The sequence below is a fragment of the Pipistrellus kuhlii genome, unplaced genomic scaffold, assembly GCF_014108245.1.
Source record: "Pipistrellus kuhlii isolate mPipKuh1 unplaced genomic scaffold, mPipKuh1.p scaffold_m20_p_2, whole genome shotgun sequence".
NCBI lineage: Eukaryota > Metazoa > Chordata > Mammalia > Chiroptera > Vespertilionidae > Pipistrellus > Pipistrellus kuhlii.
This window is the reverse complement of record NW_023425515.1, coordinates 53,616,165-53,633,590: the sequence shown is the minus strand read 5'-3', so window position 1 is coordinate 53,633,590 and position 17,426 is coordinate 53,616,165. Positions and strand designations below refer to the sequence as shown.

General features: G+C 42.2%; 1 protein-coding gene across 1 annotated transcript in view; it reads right to left on the bottom strand.

Moving 5' to 3' along the window:
• CD80 (CD80 molecule) overlaps positions 1-15,612 on the bottom strand; it is a 50,096-nt gene extending 34,484 nt beyond the window's left edge. Inside the window, exons 1-2 of the mRNA XM_036447466.2 lie at positions 14,892-15,612; positions 11,544-11,651 (exon numbers count right to left, since the gene is read on the bottom strand). Coding sequence (XP_036303359.1) covers positions 11,544-11,640 — 97 coding nt within the window. The 5' untranslated portion in view covers positions 11,641-11,651; positions 14,892-15,612. The remainder of the gene's footprint in view (positions 1-11,543; positions 11,652-14,891) is intronic.
• Positions 15,613-17,426: the final 1,814 nt, after the last annotated feature.

Here is a 17,426-nt window from a genome sequence, read left to right as displayed (position 1 = left end):
CTCTCTCTCTCTCTCTCTCTCTCTCTCTCTCTCTCTCTCTCTTTCTTAGAGCAGTTTTATATGCACATCAATATAAAGTAGAAGGTACAGGGATTTACTTTATATAGCATGTCCCCACACATGCTTAGCTTCCCCATTATCAACATTCTGTACCTGAATGGTGCATTTGTTACAACTCGTGAACCTACAAGGACACATCACATTTAAAAAATCCTTGCTTATGTTAAGATCACTCTGGGTGTTGTACATTCTATGGATTTGGACAAACTTATAATGACATGTATCAACCAATACAGCATCATACAGAATAGTTCACTGCCCTAAATATCTTCTGTGTTCTGTCTAGTCATCCATTTTTCACCCCTAACCCCTAACAACCTCTAATTTCTTTTTCTTTTTTTTAAATATATTTTATTGATTTTTTACAGAGAGAAAGGGAGAGAGGTAGAGAACTAGAAACGTCAGTGAGAGAGAAACATCGACCAGCTGCCTCTTGCACACCCCCTACCGGGGATGTGCCCACAACCAACGTACATGCCCTTGACCGGAATCGAACCTGGGACCCTTCAGTCCGCAGACCGACGCTCTACCACTGAGCCAAACCAGTTTCGGCATAACCTCTAATTTCTTCACCACCTCCATAGTTTTACCTTTTCCAGAATGTCATATAGTTAGAATAATACAGAATGTAGTTTTTTCAGATTGTCTTTTTAAAATAATTCTTTATTGTTGGAAGTGTTACATATGTCTCCCTTTTTTCTCCCATTTTATGAATTTTTCATTCAGAAGGAATGGTCACTTTTCCAATGCTGTGCAGAGTCCCTCTGAACCCCAAGCTCTTTCACAACTGTCCCCTCCGCCCTCCCCACCCCCATACCATGCCCAGACCCAACAGACCCCCTGGGGGGCCCATGTCTAGGGGTTCTATTAATAGATTAGTTGTTCCCCAAAAGAATCCAGGATTTCTAACTGATTTTGACATGTTGTAAAAAGAGAAATCTTAACTGAAAGTGGGCTAGTTTTTTAAAACAAAATGCATTGGGGTGACATTGGTTAACAGCATAGAGACGTCAGGTGTACAAGTTCAGAATACGACATCTAAAGGCCTAGCCTCCTTCTACCCCCAGGTATTTGATCCCCTTTACCCTCTTCATCCTCCCCTCACCCTCTTTCTGCACTGGTAACCACCTTTCTGTTGTTTATGTTGTAGCTATGAGTTTTGTTTGTTTATTATACATTTATTGTTTTTTATATTCTACATAAGAGTGAAATAATACACTTCTTGTCCTTTTTCATCTGATTTATTTCACTCAGCACAATAATCTCAAGATTCATTCATATTGTCACAAGTAGAAATATCTCATTTTTTTATGGCTAACTATTCCATTATCCATGTACTATATCTTTAAAAAATCTTTATTATTAATAGTATTACAGATATCTCCCTTTTCCCCTCCATTGACCCTCTCCACCCTATTCCACCCTGCCTCACTACCCTATTGTCTGTGTCCACAAGTAACGCATATATGCATATAATATCTTTGGTTAATTTATTGCCAACCCTCCCTCCCCACCTCCTTCTGGGATTTTTCAGTCTGTTTTATGTTTCCATGCCTCTGACTCTAATTTATTCATCAGTTTATTTTGTTCATTAGATTTCTTGTTCATTTATTTTGATTTTTACATTCCATTGTTGATAGATATGTATGTATTGCCATTTTATTGCTAGTGCCAGGTCTTGGGCCTCTTATTGATAGATTTGGGCATGCTGACACCAGCTGCTGCTTGTTTGATATATTTTAGAAAAGTCTGAAGCCTGAGCCAGGACTTATGGAAAAGTCACTGCTTGGTTGGGGCTGCAAATTGGATGGGGTGGGATTTCAAGGAATCACCAGGGCAGAGCAAACAGTGTGAGCCATGCTGATGGAAACTCAGATATGGCTGCCAGTCAGCTCTGTCATGATGGGGAGGTCCCAGCATAGGAACAATCACCCCTGTGAGCACTCTGCTGGAAGAAAGCAGCCACCACGTTCCTGCCCTGATGCCAGACAATCGAGGTCCTCTCTGTATGCCCTTGGACACCCCTCCTCCCCCCAAATGCTACTTGCCGCTGTAGCTCAGAGGAAGTGGGACCATGTGAGTACATGTGCCAGCCTTTTAAGAGGAGCTATCTGAGACTCCAGTAGCCTTTGTGTAACTCAGTCACAATCCTTGCTGATTTTTACAGCCCGAAGTTACAGGGACTTCTCTTCCCAGCTCTGGAACTCTGTGTGGGGCTAGAGCCCCTTGCTTCCCGCCAGAGGCCTTGGAGATATCCCTCCCAATTCAAAAAACACCACACATGGATGTTGGACAAGTCCATTCCATGCCTCTGCCCCTTCTACTAGTCTTGATGTGCTTTCTTCTTTACTTTTCTAGTTGTAGGACTTAACATTCAACCAGATTTCAGGTGGTTCTGAATGATTTTTTTCTGTATTTTAGTTGTAATTTTGATGTGGTTGTAGGAGGTGGCAAGTGCTGGTATTTACCTAAACCACCATCTTGGTTCTCTCCACATCTTCTTTAATCATCTGTGGAAGTTGTTTCATGACTTAGCTATCCTATAGAATAAAAGCATAGTATGCAAATTGTCCTCTCAACTGAAGTTCTTCCAGGAGTTCGACCAGAGGGCAGGCCGACTGGGGGAAGAGAGGAAGGCCCTGGCTGGCAGCCAGCAGTTGCTAGGAACCCTATCAGTGCACAAATTTCATGCACTGGGCCTCTAGTTGTAAATAAAGCTGCAATAAACATAAGGGTACATATATCTTTACCAAAAAATTGTTTTAAAATTATTAAGAGAGATACCCAGAAAAGGTATTGCTGGATCATATGGTAGCTCTTAGTTCTCTTTCTCCTTCCTCCTGGTTCATTTTTAGGTTCCTATCTTTGAGCTTCCTGAATCTCTGTTCCGTATGGTCTGCTCTATAGCCAATGCTTTCTAATGCATTCATCATCTCATCTCATTTATTGAGTTCTTCAACTTCAGAATTTCTATTTGGTTCTTTTTTTATAATTCTAATTACTTTGGTAAGATGTTCTTTTTGTTCATTAATTTTATTCCTGAGCTCATCAAGTGGCCTTTCTTGTACTTCCTTGAGTTTCTTCATAACTGCAATCTCAAATTCTCTGTCATTTATTTTTATTTATTTTATTTTAAAAAATATATATTTTATTGATTTTTTACAGAGAGGAAGGGAGAGGGATAGAGGATTAGAAACATCGATGAGAGAGAAACATCAATCATCTGCCTCCTGCAAGTCCCCCACTGGGGATGTATGTGCCAAAACCAAGATACATGCAGACATTGTATCCTCGGAGCCAAACCGGTTAGGGCAAACTCTCTTGTCATTTAAACTGCAGTCTTCCACGACTTTGAGTTTGGTTTCTGGAGACTTTTCATTTTCATTCTGTGCTTCTTTGTTACCTTGATTGCTCATGGTTCTTCATGTTTCTAGGTCTGTGCATTTGAGGAAGGGAATGCTTTTCTTGTTGAGATACTGTTTTGCTCTTAATTGAGTAGGTGGCTTGGTAGGTTACTTTCTTTTGTTTTCCCGTAGATGGTGCTATAGCACAGGTTTTTCTTTTCTCTTACCCGTGACATTGCTTAAATTGAGGAAAATGCCACAGAACCACTGGAGAGGTGGGTGTCTTCCCTGTGACCTGCGCATCTTGGTTAAGGTGAACAGCATAATGGAGGACCAGTTTCGTTAACTTCCATCGCTGCCTCCTCATTATTAACGGCAGCTGACCCTACTGTGTTGTCGGAGTTGTCTTCACTACTTCTACCAGGGTCTGTGATGACTGGTGGGGCAAGGGAGCTCTGCCTTCCTGTCAGCAATGGCTGCCAGCCTGTTGTGCTATTTAAGCACCTCCCTTCTCCCATCACTGGACTCTGCTGCAATGGGAGAAGGGAGGAACACAGCCTCTGCTCCTCTTATGCTCCAGGCTGTTGTGTGAGGGCTGCGACCTGACTTATCCACCACTACTGTGCTCACTGGAGCCGTGGGGGGTGCCGAACCGTGTTCTTTAGCCACCGTTCTTTAGTTTCTGTCCTTCCCCCCCATCCCACCTCCCCTACTCATTCCAACAAACCCACCTTCAGATGTGTGGGTCTCTCGGGAAGACTGTGTGTGTGGAGCAAGGGATCCTTTGTTGAGTTACAGTTGTCTGGCTTTTAAAATTTAAGGAGAGAAACAAAGAAGTCGTCTCACTCTGCCATAATGCTGATGTTAGTGAAAATGAGCTAATTTCAATGATGGTTTTTAATAAATTTTTGTCCACTGAGAAGTGTAAGTATTTCTAAAGGTCAGTGACTTACTCTGTGAGGCCCCCTTACAAGATGCCTATGCTTAGGCAGAACCAGACTGAAAAGAGGAACCAAAAATCTTCTGAGCATTTTGGAAATTCCACCAGGACAGCTTCTATACTTAGGCTCTGTGCTAGAAACGGCATGTTATCAGGCTCCAGCTACGTGGTATCAAAATGAAAGTGTGAGCAGCCCTGGGATAGACCCTATCACTCCCCCGCTCAAAACCCTTCCCTGGCTTCTGGGTGCCCTCCAGATAACATTCAGATTCCTGACTGTGGCCATCAGGCCCTTGTGGAGCCTGGTCTCTATCCCCACAGGTTTCTTTTTCTGTTTCTTCTGCATTCTCCTTGGTTTCTTTTTCTGTTTCTTCTGCATTCTCCCCAGTTCGCTCTCTGCACTCTCCCTTCTGGCAAGGAAAGACAGCTTTGTTCGTCATACCTTCAATTGAATGATTATTTGATTAATTTTCATTTTCTTCCCAATGACAATAAATTTCATGAAAACAAAGGCCATGTCAATTTTGCTCATAACTTGTCCCCAAGACCGAGGAAAGGGTCTGTGCTTAGGAGATGCTAGTGTTTGTTAAATTAATAAATTGTTAAATAAAGGAATGAACGCATGTGTCAGATTCATGGTAATTTTTGTGCCTTTGTCCATGCTGTTGCCCCACACAGAATTCTCGCACCATCACCTAGCTCCCACCTGCCCAGTTGCCCCAGCAATAGTCTGGTGTGAATGAATCAAAATTACGCCTGGTCTGCTTGATCTTGGGCTCTTATAGTCAGACCAGGTACTTCACTGTTCTTGACTTGTGAGTTTGTTTACTCATTGGTTCATTTGTGACTCAGAACAGCAACAATAAAATCTGGATGTAGCCAAAACCGGTTTGGCTCAGTGGATAAAGCGTCGGCCTGTGGACTGAAAGGTCCCGGGTTCGATTCCGGTCAAGGGCATGTACCTTGATTGTGGGCACATCCCCAGAAGGGGTTGTGCAAGAGGCAGCTGATCGATGATTCTCTCTCATCGATGTTTCTAACTCTCTATCCCTCTCTCTCCCTCTCTGTAAAAGATCAATAATATATATATAAAATCTGAATGTAACTACAAAACAGTGATTTTCAACCAGTGTGCCACAAGAATTTTTAAAACATGCAATACTAAATAGTCAGGTCTATTTAGTCAGGGGCACTGACCTCTTTTCCCTTAGACTGTCAAATAAAACAATGACAACAGACAACCCAACAATAGTCTGGTGTGAATGAATCAAAATTACGCCTATATTTTGGCCAGATTGGCAACAAATACAATACATATTTTGGTGTGCCACAGGATGTTAATATAATTAATTTATGTGTGCCATAAGATGAAAATGGTTGGAAATCACTGCTATAAAATAAGGAGCTTTCCTAAATGTCATTCTTTAGCTCAAAGATTGTCTTCCTTTTGCCTATGATGAATTTTCTGGAATAATTGCTAAAGCCTTGATTTTCATTTTAATGTGTGTGGGTGGTTTTTTTTTTTTGCTGCTATTATTTTTAATATACATTTTTAATTTTATTAAATTTATTGTTAATGATATTTTTATATTATCTTTTTTTATTGTTCCTCTATGTCACATACACATACACACACACTCACACTCACACACACCTAGTAAGTGTGTACAAATTTTCCTCCTAAATATTTTGAAACTTTTTAAAATTCTCTAAAACTAATTTGGAAGTGCTTTCCCAACTTCCCAAAAGAAAACTGTAACTGTTGGAAATGTAATATAACTGTGAAATATATACAAAACTAGATGCCTGGTGCACGGAATTTGTGAATGGAGGTGTGGGTCCCTTAGCCAACCCTGCTCCCTCTTGCAGGCCAGGAGCCCTTAGGGGATGTCCTACTGATGGCTTAGGCCCACTACCCACAGGTTAAACCGTCAGTAGGCCTCCTTCTGCAGGAGGCAACCTATCTGATCAGGGGAAGGAGCCGTCCCCATCACCCCACTGTTGCTGCCACTGCCGGCTGCCACAACTGCCAAGGTGTTTTCAACACAGAGTCCAGTCCCTTCACCACAAAAAAATGACAACTTTCTTTAGGCATTTTCAAGTTGTGTCTTTCATAGGATATGACATTTCTTTCTTTATTTAAAAAAAAAAAATTTATCCTCACCTGAGGATATGTTTCCATTGATTTTTAGTGAGTGTGGAAGAAAGAGGGAAAGGCAGAGAGAAAATCAACGTGAGAGGGACACTTCGTTTGGTTGCCTCCTGCATGAGCCCTGACCTGGGCCCTGGCCAGGGAGGAGCCTATAACCTAGGTACATGCCCTTGATCAGAATCAACCCAGACCCTGCTATCGGTAGGCCTCGGCTCTATCTACTGAGACAAACCAGCTAGAAGGATATGACATTTCTTAGCCCTCCAGCAGCGGACCTTCATTTTTTCCTCCAGGAGTAAGGTGGAAAAACCCTAGATCACCTTCTTGGATTCTTATTAGGCAAGTTACCAAGAACACTGCGAGTAGTGTATAGGGAGCTTAGCCAATGAGCAGTCATAAAAGGTGTTTCCCTTGCAGCTCATGACCAGAGGTGGGACTGCTGGCGAGAGCCTGCCCTCAGCTGTGAGCAGGCCCTCTCCTTCTCCCTCTTCCTTTCCCTACAGTCCACTCTCTAAAACGCAGTGAAAAAATATCCTCTGGTGAGTATTAAACAAAACACAGAATAATAGGCCTCCTCCTTGGAGATGCTGAATATGTAGGCCTGAAAGAATTCTTGGCTCTCTGAAGATCCCTACATGAATTTTATTAACAATATTTGGGGAAAAACCAAGATGGCAAAAAACTAATCTGCCGGCTTGTACAACAACTTTAAAACTACAACTAAAAGACAAAATGTCTATCACCCAGAACCATGGGAAAGTTGGCTGAAAGAGAAAGGAGCACAAATGCTGAAAAGCTGAAAAGCTTAGGTACGGAGGCACGTGAACCAGGCTGGTGGTGGGCGACTGGGTGCACGGCTATTTTTTTCAACCCAAAGGGAAACAAGCTCCGATCACTTTGAAATCCAGTTTCTGGGGTCACACGGGGGACACAGACGCCTACAGGGAGAAGCTGGTCTGTCAGCCATCAGGTCCAAAAGTGAGGGTGACTTTTTTTGCAAAGATGCATGCAGCAATCATTGTTTACTGTGCTGGAGCACAGGGATGTAGGAACTTGGAAACGCGGAAAGGCAGAGATGGCTGATGGCAGTCATCGCTGTTTGCCAAGCCCCAGCCTAGTGACGTCCTGAGACCCCACCCTACCCCATCCTGTCCTGCACACGTTCTACAAACCGCCCAAGCTCCACACAGCTGCTTTTGCATATAAATGGCCTGTATTGTAGCAGCTTAACAAAATAAACTGCAGCTCCAGCTCCCAAACCGCCAAATCCCAAGCAAAGAGGAGAAAACTGTAGTTCTTGCTGTAGCTCCTGCAAGGTGGCCTCAGAGAGTAGCTGAACTGCACCCTATTGGAGATCCAGAAACTAGAGTATCTTGCGGTCGGTGTGAGATGACACCAGATTTCAACTACTCTCATAAGGGACACATTCAAGAGGCAGACTCAGCGAGCACCAAAACCCTACGGGAACAAGTCCTCTCTGATAAACGTGTCTTCAGCACAGCAATTCTTCCATTATAGACACAATGGAGGTCAATTCCTCCCAGTGACACCAACAACAATCAAGACCTAACTACAACAAGGCTGAACACACAGTCCAAGAGTGTCCACATCAGGCAACTGGGAGGCTGACCCTTCGAACCATATAGGACACCCAGGTCCACAGAGCTACCCTATCAACTCAGGGAAGCAGTGAAAATGTCAAGAAGGAAATAGATCTTAAACGAAAGAAATGGAGGAGAACAAAAGACTGGCTATAGAGTTCAAAACCATGGTTATAAGGTTTTTCAAGAATTTCCTAGAAAAGGCCAATAAATTTAACAAGACCCTCAAGGATATGAAAAAGGACCAACTAGAAATTAAACATACACTGACTGAAATAAAAAATACTATACAGAGACCCAACAGCAGACTAGAGGAATGCAAGAATCAAGTCAAAGATTTGGGATACAAAGATGCAAAGGACACTCCTTTGGAGAAGCAAGAAGAGAAGAGAATCTAGAAAGTTAAAGACAGTGTAAAAAGCCTTTGGGACAACTTCAAGCATACCAACATCTGAATTATGGGGGTGCCAGAAGAAGAGAGAGAGCAAGACACTGAAAACCTATTTGAAGAAATAATGACAGAAAACTTCCCCCACCTGGTGAAGAAATAGACTTACAAGCCTAGGAAGTGCACAGAACCCCAAACAAAATGAATCCAAAGACGACCACACCAAGACACATTATAATTAAAATGCCAAGAGAAAAAGACAAAGAGAATCTTACAAGCAGCAAGAGAAAAGCAGTTAGTTACTTACAAGGGAGCACCCTTATGATTATCAGCTGATTTCTCAACAGAAACCATGTAGGCCAGACAGGAGTGGCAAGAAATATTCGAAGTGATGAATAGCAAGAACCTACAACCAAGATTACTCTACCCAGCAAAGTTATCATTCAGAATTGAAGGGCAGATAAAGAGCTTCACAGATCAGAAAAAGCTAAAGGAGTTTATCACCACCAAACCAGTATTATATGAAATGCAAAAGGTGTTCTTAAAAAAGAGGGAAAATAAGAAAAAGGAAAATAAGATAAAAATTATGAACAACAAATATACATATCTATCAACAAGTGAATCTAAAAATCAAGTGAACTAAAAATCTGATGAACAGAATAAACTGGTGAATATATTAGAATCAGGGACATAAAATGGGAGGAGATTGATAATTCTCAGGGAGAAAGGGGTGTCTGTGTGGGGGGTAGGGGAAGAGATTGGACAAAAATCATATACCTATGGAATAGGACAGCAGGGGACATGGGGAGGTAAGGGCAGATGGTGGGGTGGGGACCGGGTGGAGGGAAGTTATGGGGGGAGTGGGGAGGAGAAACAATTGTAATAATCTGAACAATAAAGATTTATTTAAAAAAATTTAAAAAAATTAAAAAAAACACAAAAACAATATTTGGAAAATTAGCCTAAGCCACACCAATGATTCAAGTTTGTGCTTTTCTGTGTTCCAGGGAAGAATCAAATTTAGATACAATCTGGCTAATGTCCTATAGGACAGTAAAACCATCAATTTTTGAATTGATTTGTCTTCTGGACAGAAATTAGTTATATCTTTAAAAGCATAAAAATTCTTTTCATCTTCTCACTTTGCTGATCACTATATGTAACTTTCCAGGACTGTAAAATGTCAAATATATGGAAAACATTTAATTATAAATAGTGAATCAGAGTTATGTGTTTCCTAGAAAAGAAAATGATAATTTTGTAGGTCTCTAATGCCCCAACGGACTTGCCGTCAATGTTTTATTCTAGGCATGCGCTCAACCGCGGCCTGTGCTTGTCTGAAGAGAGGGTGGGAGAACCCATCCACCCACCCTTTCCTCCCTCGGCCTGCAAAGCGCTGGCAGCGGAAGCTGCGGGCAGGCGGGCAAATGGCTGCGAAAGCTGCGGCCGGGCCTGCCTTTTCCGCCCTGGGCGTGGGCTCAGCCATGGAGGCTGCACGCTAGACCCTTGTCCTTGTCCTTGTCCTTGTCTGCTCCAGCCCCCCTATCTCTGTCTCCATCTCTGCTCTGGGCCTCACTTGTGCATGCAACCGCCTCCTGTCCAGTCGTGACCCGTTAGGGTGTCCTGGCCTAATTTGCATATTGCCTCTCTCTTTCTCTCTCTCTCTTTCTCTCTCTCTCTCTTTCTCTCTAGACACACACACACACACACACACACACACACACACATACATATAATCAAGTAATCTGCCTAAAATAATTTTGGGATCCTAATCTGAGCCTTCCCTATATATATATATTTATACACACACACATACATATAATCAAGTAATCTGTTTACCCTAACTTTTCTTCCCTTTCTTTTTCTCCCTCCTAACTTGACATTCTGTGCAACACCTACAGTGCAAATAGGTTTTAAGTAAGAGCTCTTAACACAAGGACTTCTGATATTCGGCTCTTTGTAGACTAGCAAACTGTGGGAGCCAGTCTTTATGTTGGGGAAAGCCGATACTATACTGCTCAGCAGAAAGCAAGTCTATTGCTTTGACTTTAAAAATAAAGCCATGTCTCAGTGGTTAGGTGTGGACCTATCAGCCAAGTCACAGTTCAGTTCCCACTTGGAGCGAATACCTGGGTTGCAGGCTTGATCCCTGGTATAGAGCATGGAGGAGGCATCCCATCAATGACTCTCATCATTGATGTTTCTGTCTCTCTCTCCCTCTCCCTTCTTCTCTGAAATCAACAAAAATATATTTTAAAAAATAAAAATAAAAAGTTGGGCCTGGCCAGTGTGGCTCACTGGTTGAGAGTCAACACATGAACCAGGAGGTCATGTCTTTTATATATATATAATTGATTTTTTACAGAGAGGAAGAGAGAGGGGTAGAGAACTAGAAACATCGATGAGAGAGAATCATTAATCAGCTGCCTCTTGCACACCCCCCATCGAGGATGTGCCTGCAACCAAGATATATACCCTTGACTAGAATCGAACCTAGGACCTTCCAGTCTGCAAGCCGACGCTCTATCCACTGAGCCAAACCAGTTTCGGCAAGGAGGTCATGTCTTGATTCTAGGTTAGGGCACATGCCTGCTCTATCCCCAATGGGGGGTCTGTAGGAGGAAGCTGATTGATGTTTCTCTCTCATTATTTCTCTCTCTCTATCCCTCTCCCTTTCTCTCCCTAAAATAAATATAAATAGATACATAGATAGATTTTTTAAAAAAATAGAGTTGGAGCCATCCTATTGTTAGGATGAGTCCCACCCTTCCCAAAGGTCCCCTAAATCTAGCACCTAAGATGAAACAAAAGCCTCCAGAAGATAACACATGAAATACCTGTGTGGTAAATTAAAAATAACTAAAAAAAATAATTTTATTCTAAATATGATACAAGTGTGCACAAAGGGCATCAACACCTAAAGCATAAAAATAAACACTAAGCGGAAATGTTAACGTAAGGAAGATTATACACTTCAACTGCTTTCTTTCCCTCGTCAAATTAGAAAGATCATCATTTCCCTAAGCCCTGAAACAATGGAATCAATCAAGTTGCTTACCTGAAGCGAAGTGAAAAAGACCAGCCAGCACCAAAGACTGAAAGAGCTTGAGGTATGAGCACCTGGAGGGTAGTGTTCTCCACTTCATTTGATCCATGGCTTCTGCTCCTTACAATGAAAAACGAAAGCAAACAGTTTTGCATCAAGTGAGAACCAGGCCGCTCCCAAGAGAGTCCCAGGCCCGTGCAGAAGATAATTCAGTTGCTTCACACAGAGGACTCAATTGCAAAAGACACTGAGGAGAGGCTGATGATGTACCCAGGTCTTTAAAATCCTGAATTTAAAAGATTGTGGATTTATTCTGACACCCGGGAAAAGAAGAAAATAAAAGTCACCCAGGAAGGAAGGACAGTCCACTGTGGCTTGTAAAACTCTCTAATTGCCCGCCTAAAATAATTTTGGGATCCTAATCTGAGCCTTCCCTACACCAGGCATGATGGTGAGTTCACAGTACAGATTCTGGGAAAGTGATCTTGCCTTGTACATGTTCTAAAGCCAACCACAGCTCTTCCTTGACATGGCTCTCTGCTTACTAGGAATGATCAAGACTTAGTTAGAAATACAGAGAACTCTAATATACTGAGAGACACAGACCACCAGTGAGGGTATATTTTCTCCAAAGCACTACTTAGGTTATGAAACTACTTTTTTTTTTAATTGAGTGTACTAAATAAAGGCCTGTTGCATGAAATTCATGCACAGGGGTGGAAAGAGGGGCCTCTCAGCCTGGCTTGCCTCCTCTTGCAATTCGGGACCCCTCGGGGGATGAATATCTCACAATCCGGGACTGCTGGTTCCTAACTGCTCATCTGCCTGCCTGCTTGACTGCCCCTAACCATTCGCCTGCCTGCCTGATTGCCCCTAATTGCCTCTGCGTTGCCCCTGCACCCAGGACCCAGGCTTCCCTCCCCTGGGCGGTTTTGCCCAGACAGGCACCCAGATACCAGGCAGCACTGTCCAGGTCCCGGCTTTGCCAGAAGACATCCAATCTATCCGATCTAATTAGCATATTACTCTTTTATTAGTATAGATTGTGGTGACATTGGCTTGTAAAAACATACAAGTTTCAAGTGTACAGCTCAATAAAACATCATCTGCAGAGGAGGTCACTACATAATACTAAAAGGATTGGTCCAACAGAGGATATAATCTTTGTACACATATATGCTCCCAATATAGGAGCATATAAATATATATAGAAAATCTTGGTGGACATTAAGGAAGAGATTGATAACAATACAGTCTTAGCAGGGGTTTTGAACACCCCACTGACATCAGTGAATAGATATTCCAGACAAAAAAATAAGGCTAATGACATGCTGGATTTGGTAGATTTACTTGATATTTATAGAATATTTCACCCCAAAGAAGCAGAATATACATTCTTCTCAAGTGCACATGCAAAGATAGATCACATGTTAGGACACAAAATAAGTCTTAATAAATTCAAGAATATTGAAATTATATTCTCTGACCACAATGGTATAAAGCTAGAAATTACAATAAAAAAATAACCCCTAAAAAAAATTCATACACATGGAGGCTAAATAATATGTTATTAAACAATGAATGTATTAACAATGAGATCAAGGAAGAAATCAAAAGTTACCTGTAAACAAATGAAAATAAACAGACAACAACCCCAAATCTATGCGGTACAGTGAAAGCAGTCCCAAGGAGAAAGTTCTTAGCACTACAGGCCTATCTCAAAAGGCAAGAAAAGCCCTAGCCAGAGTACCTCAAAGGCTAGAGCATCAGGCTGCACACCTGATGCTCGCAGGTTCCAGTCCCTGCTCCGGTTGGGGCACATGTGGGAGGCAACCAATTGATGTGTCACATAGATGCTTCTCTCCCCTTTCACCTCTCCCTTCCACTTTATCTAGAATCAATGTAAAAAATATCCTCACTCCTCAGGTGAGGATTAAAAACATATGAAAAATCTCAAACAATTTAAATCTACTACACCTAAAAGAACTAGCAAAATAACAATAAACAAAGCCCAGAGTAAGAAGGAAGGAAATAATAAAGATCAGAGCAGAAATAAATAAATGATACAGAAACTACCCAGACTCATCAAGAAAAAAGAGGGAGGACCCAGATAAATAAAATCAGAAACAAAAGAGGAGGAATAACAATTTACACACCAGAAATATAAAGGATTGTAAGAAAATAATATGAAGCCGAAACCGGTTTGGCTCAGTGGATAGTGTCAGCATGCAGACTGAAAGGTCCCAGGTTCGATTCCTTGTTGTTGGCACATCCCCAGTGGGGGATGTGCAAGAGGCAGCTGATCGATGTTTCTAACTCTCTATCCCTCTCTCTCTTTATCTCTGTAAAAAATCAATAAAATATATTATATAGAAAAAAAATATGAACAACTATATGCCAACAAATTGGACAACCTGTGCGAAATGGATAAATTTGTATAAATTTGTATAAATACAATCTTTACATAATCTTTATGTAAAAACAATCTTTGTATAAATACAATTTGTATAAATTTGTATAAACACAAGTCAGGAAGAATCGGAAAACCTGAATACACTGATTACAACTAATGAAATTGAAGCAGTAAAAAAAATTTCCAGCAAACAAATGTCCTAGACCACAGGTGAATTTTATCAAAATTTCAAAGAAGAAATGACACTTAACCTTTTCAAACTATTCCAAAAAATTCATGAGGCAGGAAAATTTCCAAGCTCATTTCACAAGGCCAGCATTCTTCTAATTCCAAAACCAGATAAAGACACTATAAGGAAAGAAAATTATAGCTCAACATCTCTAATGAACATAGATGCTAAAACCATCAAAAAAATATTAGCAAACCAGATCCAGCAATACATTTAAAAGATCATACTACATGTTCAAGTAGGATTCATTCTGGGGACACAAGGTTGGTACAATATTAGCAAATCAATAAACATGATACATCACATAAACAAAATAAAAGTTACAAATCACATGATTATAACACTAGATGCAGAAAAAGTGCTTGATAAAATCCAGTACCTACTTATGATAAAAACTCTCAGGAAAGTGGTTAGTGAGGGATGATAACATTAAAAAGGACATAAATGACAAGCCCATAGTCAACATCATACTCAACGGGCAAAAAGTAAAAGCATTTCCCTTAAGATCAGAACAAGACAGGGCTGCTGGCTTTCACCACTTATATTCAACATAGTAGTGGAAAAGACTTCTTTCTTAACATATTAACGTAGAAAAACAAGTGTCTCAATTCTTAAACACCTCTTCACAAAAAATACATCAACAGGAAAATCTGCCAATAAAAGGAGATGAAAAAAGACATAAGCTATCTCATATTAAGATAATAGTAAATTTACTTACGCTGAAGAACAATTCTCTTCTCCTCTTGTGTTGAAAAGTCCAAGTAGGAGGACCCACGCCTGAGATGTTCTCGTTTGGGTAGCTCGAGAACTAATTGCTCAATTGTACTTTAAAGTCTGCCACAGAGGCGGCATTCCCCTTCCTACTTCCTCTTACTTGAGTTTTCCATCAGGCGTAATAAAAGCTCACAAGGTATGGTTTTGGTGATTCGATTTGAAGAAGCTCGGGAGCTCAGTCAGTTTCTTAGAGGGATGGGGTGGGGCAAACCACACTGTCTTAAAGAAAGCAGTAGGCAGCGTGGGGGAGGAAAGACCGTAGTTGGAAGCTTGACTATTTGGCAGTAGAAACTTGTGAGCTTTATGGGCTGCCTGCTTCTGGTCTAATCCCAAATTTTGTTTTAGCACCTGGAGTTATCCCTCCCTAGTCTCAGTCATGCTATTGCAGGAACGGGCCATCATATGTGGTGGACATCTTTTGGAAAGGATTCAGCTCACAAGGCCACTCTTGATTACACGCCCACCTCTCCGTCCCACCCTCTTCACAGAGTGGGCTCCTGGTAGCCGTGGTGGGCAGTGTCTCCCTAACCACGGCTGAATGCACCTCAGGGGAGCACAGTGATAGCACCAAGGCATGGGGTGAAGGGGACTTAGCCTCTCATCCATCCCATTTCCAGCCAATCCCATTTCCATCCAGCTTGCTGTGTAGAATTCTGGCGCCTTCTGTGGGTAAACAGCTGACCTATGCTGATCCAGCGGACCTGCTTCACACAGGTAGAACCTGGCAGCAGCGCCCCGCCTGGGCCGGCGCCTTTGACTGCTGTTGGTCCTGAGCTTCTCTGTTGCCTTGGCTTGGACATTTGGAAGTTCTGCACTCAAGTGTGTGCATTCTGAAAATAGGGGGGGGGGGGGGGGAGTTCATTCCGATGGAGCCACTCTTAGCCAAATGGGGCTGGAAGGTGATGCGGAACTGCTTTCCCCTTTGTCACCCAGGTGGAGAGTGCCAAGAGACACAATCAAAGCTCACTGAATAACACACCAAATGAGTGCATTTCATTACATGTAAATTGAATCTCAAATTTTTCCCCCCCTAAAGCTCTCAGGCCAAGTCTAGGTCAGTACAACCAGAAAAAAAATAGGCATTGCAAATAAAAAAATTGGGTAGGTATACAGAATATTAATTATAATAGAAAAAAAATAAAATGGAATAAACATTGCTGAGTCACTTAAAGAGAGTCAGGAGACAAGTAAGAGAATGGGGCCCACGGACTTTGGGGCCTCTGTTCTCAGAGCTACTGATCAGTCGCTAAACTCGGCCTCAGGCTGAGCCATAGACATACCGGTGTTACAGAAGACCAGAGAAAAACCAAGCAACGCTTAGAGAAATGGAGTTACACTGTTTATTAGGCCAGCGGGCTCAAGGAAAGACGTCTCTCAAATGAGTGAGCAAAAGCATGGAGGAAGCTTTCCCTTTTTATATCTTTCTAGCCGTTGGTCTCCCCAAAAAAGCGTGTTTTGGTCCCCTTTGCAAGTTTTTAAAAGCCCCACATGCTGGGGCCTTGAGACCACAACTAAAGGCCCGGCCTTGGCACCAGCACTGGTAACTCCAACTGGGGATGGTTTATGGCCTCTCTAAAATGGGAATAGTATTTTGGGTAAACAGGTCTTGCAGGACCAGATTATTAAAGGGGCAGTGGCTAGACTATATAGGCTAACAAGAATGTGCATTAGGTTCATAGCACAAATTCAGATTGCTAGCCACTCCCCCCAAATGTCTCATTTTCCCCCATCACAGGAATCACTGTTCCCAAGGATATAAGTGGACTTAACCTCTTTGAAGTTTTGAAACACACTCTAGTTTGCATATTGGACTGATCTCACCCTGTTAACTAGCCAGAAATCCTTCATTTGCATGAGGGGAAAAATTACACTTTGTGGTTTTTGCCTTAATAAACCCTGCCTTTCTTTGATCACTGTGGCGTAGTCGGGGTTGCTCCTTGGATAGGCCGTGGGAACTGCACCAGTTGTCAGATGGGTGGGGTCAGACTGCACCTGGGTTCAGCAACCTCCATACTTGAGCCTGGCTAGGAAAGAGTTCAATGCCAAGACTCCTTATCTACAATAATAAAAGTGCAATATGCTAATTAGACCCGAGAGCTGAACTACCTTCCGGATGTCCTTCTGGAGCAGTTGGGGCTGCGAGGGCTGAGGCAAGCCGCTGCGGTTGTGAGGGCCGAGCCCCCTGCACGAATTTCGAGCATGGGGCCTCTAGCTTATTTATAAAATCACAGAGGCGGAAGAAGTAATTTGTAGAAGAGATGGGCTTAGGAAACAAGTTACCAAGGTAAAGGAAGGGCCCTTGGAGCTTGTGTAATGCCTGGGGGAGGGAAAGGGGAGAGAGAGGGAAAAGGGAGAGCAGGCTGGGTCCTTTGTCCTAAGGGTGGAGATTTTAGGGGCAATCCCCAGGGATGATCTCAATAGAATATTCAGCAATTTCCCGGGTGTGCCCTCTCAGAGTCTAGGTCTCCACTGATTGATT